The following is a 20,233-nucleotide window of genomic DNA, read 5'->3' as shown; positions in this document are numbered from 1 at the left end:
AGCACACATACAAGGAGAAATTGATCTGTCTGCCTGACCTGCAAATTCACTCCTTGCAGAAGACCTGCAGGGGAACTAGATCCTAACCAGAAAGATATTAATCAGATAAACGGAATGTTTAATCACATCAGGCTGTCCCTAGGCTAAGACTCCCTTTTCCTAGGAGTGGTGGCTTTGCCTAAGTATGTCTGTTTTTTCTATGCCTCCAGGGCTAGCCAATCCTTGTTAATTGGCATTTTTTTTTCTTTAGATATGCGAGTAAATGCAATCAGGTTGAGGTCTATCTCTTCTGACTTGGAGCCATTCTGTTCCTTCAGGAAGGTGCCTTCATCTGTCTATGAGCTCATCTATTCTCAGTGAGTGTCATCATAGCCCCCAGCGACAAAAACAAAAACAAAACAAAAAAAAAACGAACAACAGAAAAAAAACCTCCCTTTCATAGCATAGAATTGGGCAGGGTTGGAATAAACACTAACATGCACTACTAGGAGTTGATTATAGGTCTCTGAGAGCCAGGGGACTGAATCTGCCTAGTTCAATGTAGTGCAGAGGAGTGTTTCAGGTTTTGTGGATCAGGCCGTCACTATTGCAACTACTCAGCTCTGCTGTTGTAACGCTCAAGCAGCCATAGACAATATACAAACAAATAGGTGTGGCTGTGTTCCAACAAAACTTGATTTATACAACCAAGGGTGGCTGGCTTACAGGCCATAGTTTGCCCATCTTCCCCCTCTTCCCTCCCCCGCCATTGTACTACCAGCCAAGCACATAGTGAGGGCTCAATAAAGATTGGTGGATTGGACGCAGTGGCCCACGCCTGTAATTCCAACACTTTGGGAGGCTGAGGTGGGTGGATCATTTGAGATCAAGAGTTGGAGACCAGCCTGGCCAACATGGTGAAACCCTGTCTTTACTGAAAATACAAAAATTAGCCGGGTGTGGTGGTACACGCCTGTAATCCCAGCTATCTTGGGAGGCTGTGGCAGGAGAATTGCTTAAGCCTGGGAGGCCGAGGTTGCAGTGAGCCAGGATCGCTCCACTGAACTCCAGCCTGGGTGACAGAGCGAGACTCTGTCTCAAAAAAAAAAAAAAAAAAAAAAAAAAGATTGGTGGAGAAGGAATGACTCGGTCTTAGTCTTTCTCCCTAAATCTATCATGACATCTTTGTTTCTGCAAAGTTTCTTCCCATATTAGTACAACCATTGGATTGCGCAGAAGGAAGTGATCTAAGGAAGAGGCAGGGTGTGAGGTAACACGATTAACAGGATTTTCAGAGCTTTTCTTTTCTTTCTTTCTTTTTTTTTTTTGAGATGGAGTTTTGCTCTTGTTGCCCAGGCTGGAGTGCAATGGCAAGATCTCACTGCAACCTCTGCCTCCCGGGTTCAAGCAATTCTCCTGTCTCAGCCTCTCGAGTAGCTGGGATTACAGGCATGCGCCACCACACCCAGCTAATTTTTGTATTTTTTAGTAGAGACGGGGTTTCATCCTGTTGGCCATGCTGGTCCTGAACACCTGATCTTAGGTAATCCACCTGCCTTGGCCTCCCAAAGTGCTGGGATTACAGGTGTGAGCCACCGCACCCGGCCGCTTTTTTTTTTTTAAAGAAACTCCAGCTCTGTTGCCCAGGCTGGAGTATAGTGGCAGGATCATAGCTCACTGCAGCCTCCAAACTCCTGGGCTCAAGCAATCCTCCCACTTCAGCCTCCCAAGAAGCTGGGATTACAGGCACGAGCCACCATACCCAGCTAATTTTTAAAAAATTTATTGTAGAGATGAGGGTCTCACTTTGTTACACAAGCTGGGCTGGGCTGGAACTCCTGGCTTCAAGGGATCCTCCTGCCTCAGCCTCCCAAAGTGCTACCATTACAGGCAGGAGCCACCACACCTGGCCCAATTTTCAGAGCTTTCCAAGCATTTACAGGCACTCGTGAATGGCTCATTCCATGACTTAAGCCCTCTGTCCACACAATAGGACTTAAAAAAAAAATGACCTGAATATTAGGTGCTTAGGAGACTATGTCCTGGTTTGGAGCACAGTGCTATGCCTGTAGACTCATGGGCACTAAGCAGTAGATTGCAGCTACCTGGGCCAGGCGCAGTGGCTCCTCCCTCTAATCCTAAGCACTCTGAGAGGCTGAGGCAAGAGAATTGCTTGAGGCCAGGAGTTTGGGACCAGCCTGGGCAACATAGCAAGGCCTCATCTCTACAAAAACAAAACAAAACAAAAAACCCACAACAGATTCCAGCTTCTTAGGGACAGAACCACGTCCCTTTCTCTCCTGCTCCCCCTCTGCACCTTACTCAGAGAGGGACTCAAAGAATGCTCACTGAGTTCTGAGTTTGTCTCTGTGGTTGTCCAATTCTAGGTCATTTTTCTCCTGTCTGTACTTTTCCTAGTTTTCCAGATTTTCTACAGTTGCTACGTTTAGAAACAACAAAATCTGGCTGGGTATGGTGGCTCACGCCTATAATCCCAGCACTTTGGGAGGCCAAGATGGGAGGATCACTTGAGGTCAGGAATTCGAGACCAGCCTGGTCAACATGACGAAACCCCGTCTCTACTAAAAATACAAAAATTAGTCGGGTGTGGTGGCACAGGCTTGTAATCCCAGCTTCTTGGGAAGCTGAGCTGGGAGGTGGAGGTTGCAGTGAGATCACTGCACTCCAGCCTGGGCAACAGAGCAAGACTCTGTCTCAAAAAAAAAAAACAACAACAAAATCTAAATCTTTGTTAGAACAAAACCAGAGTTAATAAAATAACCACAGCAATCTGTCAGCCTTGAGTTTACTTTTCCCTGTCCTGAATATAAACCTCTTTCCGGTTACGAACTTGAAACTCTCCTTGTGGAAAGAGAAGAGGCTGCAGCAGTTCAGTTCCAACTGCACAAATGCTGCTGTTTGTCTTTTGACTTCTACGAAGAGATCATTATCCTATTCGCGGTAGCAAGTAATTAAGACTATTTACGAATCTTTCATGTGGACTCCTAACTTGCTGAGAACATTCGCAGACACCTGGGCCTCTGTCAAGCATGCAGTAGGATTTCTGAGTTTACACACATTAACCTCTGCTTTCAAAAAATGTGATTCAAAACTCTCCAGCCCATCTAAGAACAACATGGTGAGAAGAAAATGTGACTGTCTTCTAACAAGCAATTCTTCAAAAACTGACCTCAAAGAGTCTAAAATAATGGCAACCTCTCCAAGACAACCTTCCAATTTAGAAAGAAAAATGTTGTTATCTTGGTAACTTCAGTTGACTTAAACATTTTGTGTTTGTCAAATATCTGATGATTTGTGTAAAAACCATCAGACTGGAGGTTCTCATTCTTGGCTGAGGCAAGAGACAGCATCACCATGCAGTGCTTTTCAAATACAGAGATCCCAGGGCCTTCCCCCAGACTCAGACTCAGGGTGTATAAAGCGGGCAGAGACCAGGGTGCATTCATTTTTATGTCCTGGAGGCCAGCACAGTGCCTGATAAAGACGATGCTCAAAAAATATTTGCTTGACAAAGATGGTAAAGGGGTCCTTCTGGGATAGTTAAGAAAACTGAGGTCTGGGGTTTCAGGAAAACGTGCTCTACTGTTTTGCACTGCTAGAATTTTTTATCATGTTTATTTTTTCAAAAGGGCTCATTTAAGAAATAAATCACTTTATGACCGGGCGCAGTGGCTCATGCCTGTAATCCCAGCACTTTGGGAGGCAGAGGCGGGTGGATCACTTGAGGTCAGGAGTTTGAGACCAGCCTAGCCAACATGGTGAAACCACATCTCTACTAAAAATACAAAAAATTAGCCGGGTGTTGTGGCCAGCACCTGTAATCCCAGCTACTTGGGAGGCTGAGGCAGGAGAATCACTTGAACCCAGGAGGTGGAGGTTGCGGTGAGCCAAGATCATGCCACTGCACTCCAGCCTGGGTGACAGAGTGAGACTCTGTCTCAAAAAAAAAAAAAAAAAGAAAAAAAAGAAAAGAAAAAAGAAATGTATAACTAAAATAGCTAAAATAATCTGAGTCCTGTTAGATCAAAACAATTATTGTTTTATTTAAATATATGTAGATTACAAAAGCTTATTCTATAAGATAAATGTGTCTGTTGTTTTCATAATAATATGTCTTAAATCACATTGTTAAAGTTAAAATAATAATTACAAACATTTGTTTGGCACTTACTAGGTGCTAGGCAATATTCTAAGTGCTTTATATATATTAACTCACGTAAGCTTCTTAACAGCTCTATAAGGTAGGAACAATATCTTACTTTTTATTTTTATTTTTTAAAGTTTTATTATTTTTTTTTGAGACGGGATCTTGCTCTGTTGCCCAGGCTGGAATGCAGTGGTGCCATCTCGGCTCACTGCACCCTCTGCCTCCTGGGTTTAAGGGATTCTCCTGCCTCAGCCTCCCAAGCAGCTGGGATTACAGGCACCTGCCACCATGCCTGGATAATTCTTGTATTTTTAGTAGAGACAGGGTTTCACCATGTTGGCCAGGCTGGTCTGGAACTCCTGACCCCAAGTGATCCACCCTCCTCGGCTTCCTGAAATGCTGGGATTACAGGCGTGAGCCACCACGCCCAGCTGATATCTCACTTTTTAGATGAAGTAACTGAAGCACAGAGAGAAACAGGGAGCATGTCCAAGGTGCAGCTATAAGGGGACGAGGGAACTCTCTGACCAGGAGCCCTGGTGGTTAGCCAATGCACCACACCATCTCAACTCATATGTGGAAGTGGAAATATATCCAATCTTAATGTCTTCAATTGGTTTCATAAATAGATTGCCATCTGAAGAAACTTAAACACATAAATATTTGTTGAATAAACAGAATCATCCCGGGGAAGCTTAGCCTGCCTCTTCTAAAAGGGAAATGAATGGGGTAGGTACATTCTGGGGACAGTGAGGCAGGGCCCTGGAAAGGGATCTGATGCAGGGGCAGGATGGGTGGTTCCTGGGTGTTCTCCTGTCTGGTCTGCAGTTTCTGTGCCAGTTGGATGGCACCAGCTCATTGCAGTGACCTGCATGAGTAGGGATTTTTTCTATCCTATCACCAGCACCTACAGCCTGGCTTGGTGCTTTGTAGGTGCTCAACAGATACTTGACTAACTGAATGAAAGTGCTCTACCCAGGGCCTGATGCAATTAACAGTCACAACTATCGGCGAGGCACGGTGGCTCAGGCCTGTAATCCCAGCACTTTGGGAGGCCAAAGTGGGCCCAAGTGGATCATTTGAGCCCAGGTGTTCGAGACCAGCCTGGGCAACATGGTGAGACTCCATCTCTATTAAAAATAAAATTAACTGGGTGTGGTGATGTGCACCAGTGGTCCCAGTGGTCTCTCTCTGCCATGAATTTGATAACAGCCCTGTGGGGGCAGGCCCACCATTCTCCCCAATTTATTCTCCCCAATTCACCTCGTGGTGACTTTACAGAGCGACCCACCAGGGTTCTTGCACTCCTTTGTCAGAGTGATTGACTCTAGTACCCACAGAAAGAGGCTGCCACCCCCATGGCCATTGGAATGTGACTCAGGTGATATGTAAATGTATTGATAAAAAGCTTATGGGTGTGGTGGCAGCGACTGTCATTCTAGCTACTTGAGAAGCTGAGATGGTAGGATGGCTTGAACCCAGGAGTTCAAGGCTGCAGTGTGCAATAATTGTGCCTATGAATAGCCACTGCACTCCAGCCTGGGCAACATAGCAAGACCCTTATCTCTCTCTCTTTTTGAGATGGAGTCTCACTCTGTCGCCCAGGCCTGAGTGCAGCGGCCCAATCTTGGCTCACTGCAACCTCCACCTCCTGGGTTCAAGCGATTCTCCTGTCTCAGCCTCCCTAGTAGCTGAGATTACAGGCATTTGACACTACACCCGGCTGATTTTTTGTTTGTTTGTTTGGTATTTTTAGTAGAGATGGGGTTTCACCATGTTGGCCAGGCTAGTCTTGAGCTCCTGACCTCAAGGCCCACCTTGGCCTCCCAAAGTGCTGGGATTACAGACTTGAGCCAGTGTGCTTGGCCCAAGACTCTCATTGAAAGAAAGAGAGAGAGAAAGAAAAAGAAAGAGAGAGAGAGAGAAAGGAAGGAAGGAAGGAAGAAGGAAAGAAAATACAGGTCTTAAAAGATAGGTCAAACTGGGATCCAGACAGGATGGGTTGAGAGAGAGAGAGAGAGAGAGAGGAAGGGAGGAAGAAAGGAAGAAAGGAAGGAAAAAAGGAAGGAAGGAAGGAAGGAAGGAAGGAAGGAAGGAAGGTCGGTCTTAAAAATAGGTTAAACTGGGATCCAGACAGGATGAGCTCCTGTCCTGATTCCAACAGGTCTGAGTCTTCTACAATGAGAAAATACTCACATATTATTATTATTATTATTTTGAGACAGGGTCTTGCTCTGTCTTCCAGGCTGGAAGGCATTGGTGCCATCACAGGTCACTGCAGCCTCAGCATCCCAAGTAGCTGGGACTAGAGGTGTGTGCCACCATGCATTAATTAAAAAATAATAATAATAATGATGGGGTCTTACTGTGTTGTCCAGGCTGGTCTCAACTCCTGGCCTTGAGCTATCCTCTGGCCTTGGCCTCCCAAAGTGCTGGGATTACAGGCATGAGTCACCACATCTGGCGTTTTACTTGTATAAGTAAGACAAAAACAAGGTGAGGGACGCTTTCTATGTCCCGTAAGTCTGGAATCGCAGGGCAAATTATGTTATATTTTTCCCCCGCACAAAATAAACTTTTTGAGGGACACACATTTGACAGTGTACTCCATACCAGTGAGAAGCACCCAGGGTTTGGCATTCCTGTGGATTTTCTTTTGGTTTTCTGGGGCTCTGCATGGGGGAGCTGAGGGGGTGGGGAACGCATGTCATCTCAACAACAGTCTTGCAGCTGTCCAGTGCCAGAATGAGAAGCCCTGAGCAAGGGAAAAGGCGCCCCACAGAAGTACCGCTCCAACAGCGCCCAGAATTGGCAGTCTCTGGGAATTCCTAGGGCTTCTGCCGGACCCGCAGGCACGGCTGCCACCCCCAACCCTGCGCCCAGTCTCCTTGAGGCCCACCACGCACCTTGGATGGTCCTCTTGAAGAAGGCCTTGCAAGCCTCGCAGGAGGCCACGCCGTAGTGGTAGCCAGAGGCAATGTCCCCGCACACGAGGCACAGGCGCTTGGGGATGGCGTTGAGCATGTACTCGCACTTGATGGCCGAGTCCTCCATGATGCCGCTGGCACAGTCCTCGTAGCTCTTGCGGCATGGGGTGCCTCCCAGCCCGGCGCCTGCAAACATGGGTGGCGAGTCCAGACCGTTGGCGTGGGTGCCCAGGGCCAGGCCAAAGCCGCCGCTGGCGTCGGACGAGCCACTGGGGCTGTGGTGGCTGAGGGCATCGATGCCCGAGGACGGGCTGGACGGCTCAGTCTTGATGAAGGAGCCGCAGCTGGAGCCCAGGTGCCTGTCGTCCGAGGACATCCTGTTCAGCAGCCTGTGGACACAAATCGGGAAGTCAGCCCCAGCAAGGTGCGGTGGGTGTGGTGGGCGGGTCCAGCCCCGCAGGTAGGGTGGCTGGGAAGGGCTCTATGCTAAGGCTTCGGTGCCATAAAACAATGGTGGAGAAGGTCAGCTGGTCTCCCCTCGGCACAGCCGGGAGCAAGTTTCTGGCATTACCTCCAAAACCTTCGGAGGCCTCAAAGAAACTTTATTTTGATCAATAAACTTCAGCGGACCAGGTGTGGTGGCTCACACCTGTAAATCCCAGCACTTTGAGAGGCTGAGCGGGGAGGATCATCGCTTGAAGCCAGGAGTTTGAGACCAGCCTGGGCAACATAGGGAGACCCCATCTGTTAAAAAAAAAAAAAAAAATTAGCCTGGCATGATGGTGTATGCCTGTAGTCCCAGCTACTCAGGAGCTGAGGAGGGAGGATTGCTTGAGCCCAGGAGTTTAAGGCTGCAGTGAGCTATGATCACACCCCTACGTTCCAGCATGGGTGGTAGAGCAACACCTTATCTCAAAAACAAACAAAAAATCTTCAGATTAGGCACCCTAGTGCTTTGCAAATTTCTAGTTTGAGGGTGACACAAGATGGAAACTAGTCAGCCAAAATGTTTGGCCAACCTTCCTGCATAACAATAATACACAAAGGCTACAAGTTTTTTTTTTTTTTTTTTTGAGATGGAGTCTCGCTCCGTCGCCTAGGCTGGAGTGCAATGGCCCAATCTCGGCTCACTGCAACCTCTACCTCCTGGGTTCAAACGATTCTCCTGCCTCGGCATCCGAAGTAGCTGGGATTACAGGCACCTGCCGTCATGCACAGCTAATTTTTGTATTTTTAATAGAGACATAGGATTTCACCATATTGACCAGTCTGGTCTTGATCTCCTGACATTAGGTGATCCACCCGCCTCGGCTCCCAAACTGTTGGGATTACAGGTGTGAGCCACTGCACCCAGCCAATGGCTACAATGTAACAGTCTTGGCAGTACAGCTTTGGCCCAGAGACTTTAAGTACAGTGACCTGGCTTGGAGCTTCCCTGGGACCCCTACCTTCACTAAGATCGGAACCAGAGGCAACAGGTTATTTGGCTGATTCAAGAAGGAATCCTGTGGCAAAGGTACCAGCCAGATTGGCTGCCCTTTGGGTTTTGCCACTGGTCCAGGCTTGGTACCAGAAGGCATGTCTGGAAGGTGGCTCCCAAACCCTCCCTCTCTCATTTCCCTTCCTAGACCCTGAGTAGCCAGCTTCTACCCAGCCTACCTGTCCCCCAAGAGACATGTCTCCATTGGAAAGCTTGAGGGAGCATTCTAACCCCAACCCTGAGCATCCCCCAGCTATTTCTACCCACTGAGCCTCCCCACCCACCCACAAAGTCCAGGTGAATTACCAGTATGGCAAGATTACTGTGTGGGATAACAGAATGTTTCCTGTAAACCAAGCCCCTCCACCCCGGCCATGCTGGTGGAGGAGAAGGCGGGCAAGGGTGTTCCCCTCCCATATCCCAGCTCCCAGGATGAAGGGAGAGGACTTGTCCTTCTCTCAACATGGACAAGAAAGACAGCTGAGCTCACACTTGGGAGATTAAGGTGTGTGTTCAGGGAAACCCAGCTGTGGGTCACATTCCAGCCAGGATTGGGTCTGAGGGTGGCCTGGGTGGTGTTGATCTGTCCCTGTCCTTGACAGGCTGCCTCACTCCCTGAGCCTCCCCCTATGGAGGTAGAGAGGAGGCTCATGCTTATGCCTGGAGCAGGTGAAAGGAAAAAGGAAAGATCTTGCAGAGGAGCAAAGGATAGGGAGGTCATAGGACAGCCTGCCAATGGAAAGACGACTCTTGGGTGGCACGGAGGGTCTGTCTCTCCCTCTTATCACACCCACAGAGCCCACTCGCATCTTGCAACCCATGGCCAAATAGCAATGCCACAAAATGTGTCTGTGCAACCTTATGATGGGGAGAGGCCTCCACTGTCCCTGGTCTCATTAATGATTAATACAAATTAAGCCCTCCTGGCTGGGCGTGGTGGCTCATGCCTGCAATCCCAGAACTTTGGGAGGCTGAGGTGGGTGGATCACTTGAGGTCAGGAGTTCAAGACCAGCCTGGCCAACATGGTGAAAGCCCGTCTCTACAAAAAATACAAAAATTATCCGGGCATGGTGGCGCCGGCCTGTAGTCTCAGCTACTCGGGAGGCTGAAGCACGAGAATCACTTGAACTTAAGAGGCAGAAGTTGCAGTGAGCCGAGATCGGGCTACTGCACTCTAGCCTGGGAGACAGAGCAAGACTCTGTCTCAAAAATTGATTAATTAATTAATTAGCCCCTCCTGAGGGGCTGCCATTGACTATGGCTGGAGTCAAGGAACTCACTTTCCCGTAGACCAGAAGCTGGAAGCTACGGACACAAAGATAAAAGATAACATAAAGCTCCTACTTTCCAGAAGTTCACCAACTCCCAAAATGCAGTGTGTGAAGACAGAGACTCCTGGGTCTCTTCTGTTTCCTGTGGAATGTCCCTGAGTCCTCAGAGACACCCTCCTATAAGCCCCAGTCCCCTGGTTGAGAATCTCCTCCAGGCCCTTCTACATCTCTGTGATCATCTCCCTGGGCACTGCCACACACCTTCTTCCCAACCACCAGTGGAGTCCCCAGGAAAGACCATCAGCCTGGCAGGCCATCAGCTGCAGGGGCATGTGATGAGCCAACAGGGGCGCACCTTGCTCCTCAGGCACCCTTCCACGAGGCAGGCAGAATAGAGCTGACCACATCCTAACTTTTAATCCCCTCCTGCTTTCCTGATGGCTGCTTTAGGTTTTGCTTTTCACAGGAAGACCCTAGGGCACTGTGAAAAACCCTGCTGAGCAACACAGCTCCCAGATCCCAGGGGCCTTCAGCCCAAACCTTCCCCAGGCTGCAGAGGGCTCCAGAGATCTCAGGAGATACACTTGACATAAACAGTAATTACAGCAGTGATGATGTAGTGACCAAGTACTCTGTGTCACCTGTTTCAGATCTGTGCCTTGATGGATAAGAGGCATTTGCCCCAAGGAAAGTAAATGGAAAGCTCCCAGCCCCTCCTAGGAGAGGGCAGGCCACAGTTTTCCCAACTGCCTCCCTGCACCCGTCTCACGGCTGGACAACCCTGAAGGACACCAGAGCAGGCGGCGGTTTGCTCCCCAAGCCTTGGTTTCCTCTTCTGCTCCCCTCCTTGATTCAGAAGGGTGCAAAGCATCCTGCATCCTGCAGTGTCTGGGCCCCACCTCCAGGCCCTGGATGAAGACCCTCAGGGCTGAGAGGGAAGCAAAGCAGATGCTGGCCTCTATCAGGGTTGGTGAGGGAAACCCGCTATTAACTCTATCAGGGTTGGTGCGGGAAGCCCGCTATTAACTATCAGGGTTGGTACAGGAAGCCCGCTATTAATTTAGAGCCTGAGTCCCAACTCAGGAGGATCTAGTAATTTTAGTCCTCCAGCTTTCTCATTTCCATGTTTTTTCTTTTTTTTTGTTTTTGAGACGGAGTCTCACTGTGTCACCCAGCCTAGAATGCAATGGCGTGATCTCGGCTCACTGCAACCTCTGCTTCCTGGGTTCAAGTGATTCTCCTGCCTCAGCCTCCTGAGAAGCTGGAATTACAGGCTCCCGCCACCAGGACTGACTAATTTTTGTATTTTTAGTAGAGACGGGGTTTCACCATGTTGGCCAGGCTGGTCTCGAACTCCTGACTTCAGGTGATCCGCCTGCCTTGGCCTCCCAAAGTGCTGGGATTACAGGCGTGAGCCACCACACCCCGCCTCATTTCCATAACTATTATTTTGGCCTCCTCAGCATGCCTTTTCCAGGAACTGTCAATGTGTATTTTTTGCACCTACTATGTGCCAAGTGCTGGCCAGATAATGGGAACACAACAGGCACAGCTCACGATCTCAAGACGCTCATACTTTCGTAGGAACAACAGACACTAAGCCAACACAAGTGCACAGAGCGCCAGAAAGGGCCCTGCGGGTGCCATGCTGATGGGGGCACTGCTGCGGTGCCTCTGGTCTTGCTTCATTCATTCTCTCATTCGTCATATTTTCACACTATATGAAGACCCCCAGAAGGCCACCGCTTCTTTTCTGGGTTGAAATTCCTTCCAGGCTCTTCTGCATGTTTTCCTCACTCTCAGGAGCTGCCCAGCTTCCCCTCTCAGAGGCTGGGCGATACTAGCGGCTGCCCATCAGGCCCCAGCTGCATGTGAGACACCTTCTTCTGTGCCATCTTATTTAATCCTCACAGCCTGTCCGCTCTGCCCTCCTATCCCCACCTTACAGAAGGAAAAGGCTGGAGCTCAGAGCCTGTCCCATTCACTTGAGTCCTGGGAGAAGGAAAAGGCTGGAGCTCGGAGCCTGTCCCATTCACTTGAGTCCTGGGAGAAGGAAAAGGCTGGAGCTCGGAGCCTGTCCCATTCACTTGAGTCCTGGGAGAAGCTGCAGTCCGAACCTGACCGCAGGTCCACGTTCCTTGCTTCACAGCACTCTGCCTCTCTGCTACCAGGCCTGGGCAAGAGCTGCTCCAGGCAGGGACCTCATCTTTCCAACCCCCCAAAATGCAGACAATGTCTGACTGCCACCTAGAGTTCCAAACCCTGGAATCCTGTCACTGCTCTTTCTTTTTCTTTTTCTTTTTTTCTTTTCTTTTTTTTTGAGACAGAGTCTGGCTCTGTCGCCCAGGCTGGAGTGCAGGTGTGCGATCTTGGCTCACTGCAACCTTCGCCTCTTGGTTTGAAGCGATTTTCTTGCCTCAGCCTCCCGAGAGGCTGGGATTACAGGCGCGTGACTCCACGCCTGGCTAATTTTTGTATTCTGTTTTTTTTTTGGTAGAGACAGGGGTTCGCTATGCTAGCCAGACTGGTTTTGAATTCCTGACCTCAAGTGATCCCCCGTCTTTACCTCCCAAAGTGCTGGGATTACAGGATAGGCCACCACCCCCAGCTTCGCTGTTATTTCTTAACCTATAAAGTGTCAGAATAGAGAACTCTCTGGAAGCAGAGGGGGAGAGAGGCACAGTGCTCTCTGGGCTGCCTGGTTCCTGATGCACCAGGCAGGGGGAAGAAAGTTGCTGGAGAGGCCAGACCCTCTGGGAGACCTGCCCACTCCCTCCATCTGTCCTTATCCCCCAGGACCTCATGTGTTAATTCATTCGAATGAAAAATTTAAAGGCAGGCCAGGTGCAGTGGCTCACGCCAGGCTTGGTGGCACGTGCCTGTAATCCCAGCTACTGGGGAGGCTGAGGTAGGCGAATTGCTTGAACACAGGAAGCAGAGGCTGCAGTGAGCCGAGATTATGCCACTGCACTCCAGCCTGGGTGACAGAGACCCCGTCTCAAAAAAAAAAAAAAAAAAAAAATGTAAAGGCAGGACAGAGGGAAAGAAGTCCAAGAAGACAGAGAAGATGTAACCAGAGGTGTGGGAAAAGGAAAAAATAGAGCATGTCATGGAAATTGGATGAGCAGAGCCATCTAGAAGGGCGGTGGGCAGCAGATTCCATCCTATAAGGTCAGGTGGAGTGAGAAGGGGCAAGTATCCCTGCACTTAGCAGTCAGGAAGTGGCTGGGGACATTCATCACAGCCGGGTTACTGCATGGTGGGGGCAGAAGCCTCATTGCAATGGCTGAAAGTAGTGAATGCAGACAATTCTTTCAGGAAAATTGGCCGTGAAGGGTAGAGGACTGGGCGGAGCAGGGGTGCCTTCATGAACACATTCAGGCAGCACCAGCTACCTTGTAAACAAAGCATGCCCTCCTGGACTTGGAGGCTGTGACGTGGGGAAGGAATGTTTTATTACTGTTTTCAGTACTAATTGTCAGCTTCTTTGATGAGAAGGGGGCGTGTTGAGAATGTAAGGAATTTAAGACATTTAAAAATTAGGTATCCATACCTCCCAGTTGGCCCTGAGCAATCTCGGTCCTACTGCTGGCCCAGTGTCATTACCATCACCGCCCCCACTTCTCTCCCTGAAGTAGATCATGAATCGTATGGCTACCCGATGTTAAATATTAGTGGTAGAGGGCAAAATCAACATTTAAAGGCTGAAGACACAAAATACGTGTCAGCTTTTTGCAAACTGTACTTCAATCTTCATCGGAGGCAGCTGAGGGGCTTGGTGAACAGGTGGCTTCCTAGACCTGATCCCACTGACGTCATATTTTGAAGAAGCGTCTCTGCAGGCAGGGCCCAAGAAATCTACAGGGAGGTTTGGTTTGGTTTTGGTGGTGCAGCTGTGATTCTTAAGGGTGTTGATTCTTAAGGGTGTGATTCTTAAGGGTGGGGTCCTACTGGAAGAAGTGATGCCATCATGAGAGGATCTTGTAAGAGTTTGCAAGGAATCCAGCCGGGTGTGGTAGCTCATGCCTGTAATCTCAGCACTTTGGGAGGCTAAGGTGGGCAGATGACTTGAGGCCAGGAGTTCAAGACCAGCCTGGTCAACATGGCAAAAACCCATCTCTACTACAAATACAAAAATTAGCTGGGTATGGTGGCATGCGCCTGTAGTCCTAGCTACTGGGAGGCTGAAGCAGGAGAATCACTTGAACCCGGGAGGCGGAGGTTGCAGTGAGCTGAGACTGTGCCACTGCACTCCAGCCTGGGTGACAGGGCGAGACACCGTCTCAGAAAAAAAAAAAAAAAAAAAGAGAGAGAAATAGCTTATTCAGTAAGAGTGAGAGGGAAGGTTGGCTGTACAGATGAGAAGTTTGTAGGTGGCAGAGGGGGGCATTGAGTGAGGCCCTCTTTACCCCCCAAACCCACCCACACCACCTCCACTCAGCCTGCAGTGACTCTGTGAAGTAGGAGGGACAGGGAGTGAAGGCAAGGGCCGGAGGGCAGGAGGACTAGGAGAAGGAGGGAAGTTTGCAATAGTAACTGTGGGACAAAGCGGGAGCAGAAATCTGGGACACAAAGGTTCTCCAGGCCTCTTAACTCATGATGCTGGTGCAACAATGCAAGCGGGCCCCATCTCCAGCAGCTGAGACCTAGGTCTCCATCCTCGGCACTACTAACATCTGGGGCTGAGTGATTCCATGTGATGGGGCTGTCCCAGCACTGCTGGATGCTCAGGAGCACCCCCGGCCTCTACCCACTCAATGCCCGTAGCACCCTGCCCCCAAGTATGTGAGCCAAAACCTACAGACATTGCCAAATGTCTCCCTGGGAGCAAAACTGCTGAGAACCACTGACTTAGAAGTATGAGGGAAGAGGGTGGACAAGGGAGTGATGTCAGAAAGGACGGGATTGGGAGAAAATGGAGAGGCGGCGATGGTGGTCTTGGGGAGGCTGAGGCTGAGGTCCAGCAGGAGGAAGAAGCAAGAAAGCTGGAAGGTTGGGAGACGGCGTCTAGGCCTGAGACTGGCACTTCAGATTTCAGAGGTGGCCATGGGGTGGTGGCCAAGCCGGTGTCTAGGAGGAGTAGCTGCTGCAGGATGAGGCAGGAGGCAGCTGACCCTTGTGTTCTGGGGAGGAGCGGGGAGTGTCAAGTCCATCATCTGTGGTTGGCTGGGACCCAGTTCCCCACTGGATCGATAACTATTGACTCTTCATGGGGAGGGAACAGACGCCCATCCAAGCAGCCTTTTAAAGGGCAGTAGTCAGTGGTCGAAGCCCCTTGGGGCATCATTTTCCCTTTGATTCATCTCCTAACTGGAGCTTAGCAAGCGCTGCCCTGGCCTCAATTTCACCCCCATCTGATTAAACGTGGCCTCCCTCGTGCCCCAACTCAGCTCTGCCCCGGGCCTTCTCAGTAGCCAGCGTGGGACCCTGTTCCCTTCGCAGCCTGATCCCCAGGGGACACCGAGCTTGCTGGGGGGCTCTTCCTGCCTTGGCTGGACATTGCTCTGCTGGACTACAAAGCAGGTTGAAGATTTTCCTAATGCAGAGACCAGGGGAATCTTAAAAGTTCTGAATGAAACTCAAATTGCTGAACTATTTTGCCTTAGACTTCCAGAGGAAGACAGATTTCAGGGTATCAACAAGAGATCATCATTGGTGTTTTGTTTTGTTTTTGTTTTGTTTGAGATGGAGTCTTGTTCTGTCATCCAGGCTGGAGTGCAGTAGCTCCATCTCGGCTCACTGCAACCTCCACCTCTCAGCTTTAAGTGATTCTCCTGCCTCAGCCTCCTGAGTAGCTGGAACTACAGGCGTGTGCCCCCATGCCTGGCTAATTTTTGTATTTTTAGTAAAGACGGGTTTCACCATGTTGGATAGGCTGGTATTGAACTCCTGACCTTGGGTAATTTGCCCTCCTCAGCCTTCCAAAGCGTGGGATTACAGGCATGAGCCATCATGCCCGGCCTCTCATTGTTTTTTACACTGGAATCTCAAGGATCTTTCCCACACTAGGTGGCCTGCTGCTGGTCAGAGGGCAGCAGGCAGAGGAATGGACTGGCCTGATAAGCGTCCAGCTTGCTTTCCTCTATGGGGTAGAATCTACCCACCACACCCAAGAATCTGGGTCAGGCTGAAGGACGGCCCCCAGAGCCTCATCCCTGCTGGGGCCATGCATTTAAGAACTGGAACAAGCAGCTGGGCCACTTAATGGCTACAAGCCTGCATGCTGGTAGCAGACGTGCCAGTTCTATCCCTAATTGCTGCTGACTTTGAGTAATCAGGTCATCCTCTCTGGACCTCAGGGTCCTCATCTGTAAAATGGGCTCAATCACAGCACCTCCTTCACAGAGTTGAGCAAGAGCCAATGAAGGCACAATGCTTAGAACAGCGCAGGTGACAAGCAGGCACTCAGTGGATGTTGCCTGAGGCTGTGATTCTTCTGAGAAAGTCCAGCAGTGGGCAGGCCTGTGGTTAAACCCAGCAAACCCCTTCCCTCATCCAAGGCCCCCAGACCTAGAATTGAGGATGATTCTTCAAGGAACTTGCCATAGACCAGGAGGGAAAGAAGCCGGCTGGGCAAATTAAGAGGATAAACAAGACTGACATGGGAATCCACTCCACAGAAGAAAAATGGTTTCTGAACACTTGAGAGATTCTTATGTACATTTCAATAATTAATTTGCTAACCAGGGGCCATCAAGAGCTATCCATTAAAGCAGATCCTCAGACCCTCCAGCAAGGCTTTATGAGTCACAAATCAGCCCCTCAGGCACCTAGAACTACTATACTGTAACTAAATTTCCTTTAAAATAGTATTAAAGTTGCAGAATGCCCCTAACAGGAGGGTAGGATGGGGAGGACCATGTGGCTAGATGCGAATTACTGTCAAGGTTCCAGTTTTCCTGTTGAATATGGATTCATGGACACTTATTACATGGGAGGGAGGGTAGGGAAGGAAGAAAGGAAGGAATGGAGGAAGGCAGGAAGGCAGGCAGGAAGGAAGGAAGGAAGGGGCAAGTAGGCCAATGGTTAAGTGTTACGAACCAGCGATAATGAAGAATCCAATTCTGTGCACTGAGATCCATTAATTACACACACACACACACACACACACACAAAACTTAAGCTCAGATTTTTCATCAATTCAAATTGACCTTCCCTCTGAGTAATCTGAACTGCCTATTTTATTTTATTTTTATTTTTATTATTTTTTTGAGACAGAGTTTTACTCTTGTTGCCCAGGCTGGAGTGCAATGGCACTATCTCGGCTCACCACAACCACTACCTCCCGGGTTCAAGCGATTCTCTTGCCTCAGCCTCCTGAGTAGCTGGGATTACAGGCATGAGCCACCACACCCAGTTAATTTTGTATTTTTAGTAGAGACGGGGTTTCTCCATGTTGGTCAGGCTGGTCTGGAACTCCCAACCTCAGGTGATCTACCCGTCTTGGCCTCCCAAAGTGCTGGGATTACAGGCATGAGCCACTGCGCCTGGCCTGAACTGCCTATTTTATTAATAGATGGTGTTTTTTTTTAATCACTCCTGTGTGATTGAATCTTGGGTATGTGTATCTTTCAGCTTTCAACAATAGGTAACACTTTTCTGGACACACACTTCAGCACAGCTGGAGTCACTGAATCATAAGTTCTCAGAGATTTTTCTGACTACCCTGGTGACTTTCAGATAATAGAACAGCCCTAAGAAACTAATGACTTGCTCAAACTTACTAACTAGAATGCCAGGCTGCTTTGGGGGAGGCTGGGGCTGATGGGGGCAATAGAGACACAGCAAGTGGTGACCTGTTCTGGAGGATGAGTTGACTTAGAAAGCAGCCCCCCGATACCCTCTATGTCCATGTTGCTAACACAGCCCCCTCTCTGTGGTGGTGCCATTTTATTTGGCCTCCTTGGGAATATTTTCCTAATGATTTCTTTCTCTTTCTCCCCTTGGGGGCCCTCTGGGACCCAGGGCTGCAGGATGACCCAAGAGCATGGTGGCTTCAGCGAGAGTTGCCTCCCTCTGCACGCTCTGGAGCTCAGGCAAAAATCTGTAATTAAGCATCTTGTCGTTAGAAAGATTAGTCAAAACCAGGCTGATCCCCGACAACTGATTGAAATCTCATTCCGCACAAATTGCGGCATGGAAAATAATGATGGGTAATTAGTGCCTTTCAATCAGGGCTTTTTATCCATGATTTTCCAGGCTGCAGGCATCACAGTGAGAAGAGAAAGGCTCTACCAAGGCAGGAAGAGACAATTGGAGGCAGAGTGGCTGCCCTGGGACAGCTGGGAGATCCCAGTTCACTGGCCAAGCCCAGCACACATGAGCTCAGGCTCACGGAGAGTGGCCGCTGCTGGCTTTTTGAAACTTCAGCCCTCCCTTGGGTCCTGTCAGTCAAGTGTCCTTATGCAGGGCCCAATGGTACCTGGTAGCTCTCACTTTAGTCCACCTAGCCTTGGCCAGCTCTGGGCTCTGACCACCACAAAGGGGTGTGTTTGAGGGAAGGACATCGAAAATTCAGAATATGCCCCCAAACTCACCTCTAGTATCCTTCTTTTCAGTAGCTATTGGAGTTCTGACATCTGTAAATTTAGCTTAACTTTTCTTAAATCTGTTTTTATTTTCACTCTATATCAAGCAGTGATGTGGCATAAATATCCTATCTCATGGCTGGGTGCAGTGGCTCACACCTGTAATCCCAGCGCTTTGGGAGGCCAAGGTGGGCGGATCACCGGAGGTCGGGAGTTCGAGACCAGCCTGACCAACATGGAGAAACCCCGTCTCTACGAAAAATACAAAATTAGCCAGGCATGGTGGTGCATGCCTGTAATCCTGGCTACTCCGGAGGCTGAGGCAGGAGAATCACTTGAACCCAGGAGGCAGAGGTTGTGGTGAGCCAAGATTGCGCCATTGCACTCCAGCCTGGGCAACAGGATCAAAACTCCATCTCAAACATATATATAACCCAATTACTGTCATTGAACACACTCAGTAGCCTCCAGATGGCTTTAATCCTCATAGTAGCCATGGCGCTGGGCCAGAGAGCTTTGTGGTTAGAGCTGGACTGTTTGGGTTTGAATCCTAGCTCTGCCCCTTATGAATGGGGTTATTTAACCTCTAGATGCTTCAGTTTTGTCATCTGTAAAATGGGGATGTGAATTATAGTATTCATCATAGTATTCATCTCACAAGATGGTCTTGGGAATTAGTGAGTTAATGCAGAAAAGAGCTTAGAACAATGCCTGGCATACAGGAAGTACTTAATAAATATTAAGAGTTGTTTTTAGCATCCCTATTTGGTAATGAGGAGACAGCTTCCATTTAGATTCTTTAAAATGTTTAATCCTAAAGCAAGTAAGACTGTCTTGCTCCCTCTCTCCTTCTGTCATTCATCCATCCATGCATCTTCCCACCCACCCATTTCATTATGTATTTGCATGCCTGTTACTTTCACTGACACAGTCCCTTTTCAGGCAAAGGGGTCCCATATTCAGGCACTGCTAGAACTGACTGCCAAGCACTAGCTTCTCTCCTGTGAAGGACGTCTGACCCCAACATACATTGCCTGTCTTTCTGTGCACATGCATGTACACGTACACACACACACACACACACACACACACACACACAGCTCCTGCAGAAATTGCCATATTCTTAGAGACATCCTATATCTGCCTTCCTGGCTCAGCTTATTGACCCAGGGTATGCTCCTGATCCAAGCTGGGCCAGTGAGTCTCTCCCATTAGATTTTTGGTGTCAGGGCTGCCTCTCCAGGGACAGAGGCAGTAAGATGGACAGCTCAAGAGCTGAGCAAGGTCATTCTTCCCTCCCATGTGCAGTGAGAGAGAAGAATATCGAAGCTGGCAGCAGAGAGAAGGAACGGTTGAGGCAGAGAGTCCTAGAAGCCCCAGTTACTGTTGGCAATTCCTCCCATGCCCCTGCAGCATCTCTGCTCAGGTGAACGAGCATGGCCTGATTCCCTGACACTGTAGTTTACTCAAGGGGGCTTCTCACACTTAAACAAAAGAGTAGCTCACACACTGTCACTCATTCAACTACTATTGTCTTTAAACAATTTTTTGTTTGTTTGTTTGTTTGTTTGTAGAGACATGGTCTCCCCATGTTGCCCAGACTGGTCTTGAACTCCTGGGCTTAGAAAATCCTCCCACTTCAGCCTCCCAAATTGCTGGGATTACAGGTGTGATCCAGTGTGCCTGGCCTCAACTATTGTTCTTTGAATATCTACTGCATGCTTGACACTCTTGCAGCTCTGGGAATACGTTGGTGAGCAAGGTGAATGGGTCCCTGTCCTCAAGGAGAGACAATACCATGGTTCATTGACTCAGAGCTGTACCATTTTTCCACATTTTACCATCTTGGCAATCAGAATTCACCTGAAATCAATGGCAT

At 49.1% G+C, this 20,233-nt stretch overlaps 1 protein-coding gene across 6 annotated transcripts in view; it reads right to left on the bottom strand.

Moving 5' to 3' along the window:
* ESRRB (estrogen related receptor beta) overlaps positions 1 to 20,233 on the bottom strand; it is a 190,088-nt gene that overhangs the window by 54,490 nt on the left and 115,365 nt on the right. For all 6 annotated transcript variants that reach the window (XM_024348811.3, XM_054666160.2, XM_024348812.3 and 3 more), the window contains one exon: positions 7,054 to 7,463. In XM_024348811.3, the coding sequence (XP_024204579.1) occupies positions 7,054 to 7,463 (410 nt within the window). The remainder of the gene's footprint in view (positions 1 to 7,053; positions 7,464 to 20,233) is intronic.

Source organism: Pan troglodytes, chromosome 15, assembly GCF_028858775.2.
Source record: "Pan troglodytes isolate AG18354 chromosome 15, NHGRI_mPanTro3-v2.0_pri, whole genome shotgun sequence".
NCBI classification, from domain to species: domain Eukaryota; kingdom Metazoa; phylum Chordata; class Mammalia; order Primates; family Hominidae; genus Pan; species Pan troglodytes.
This window is presented reverse-complemented; position numbering and strand designations above follow the sequence as displayed.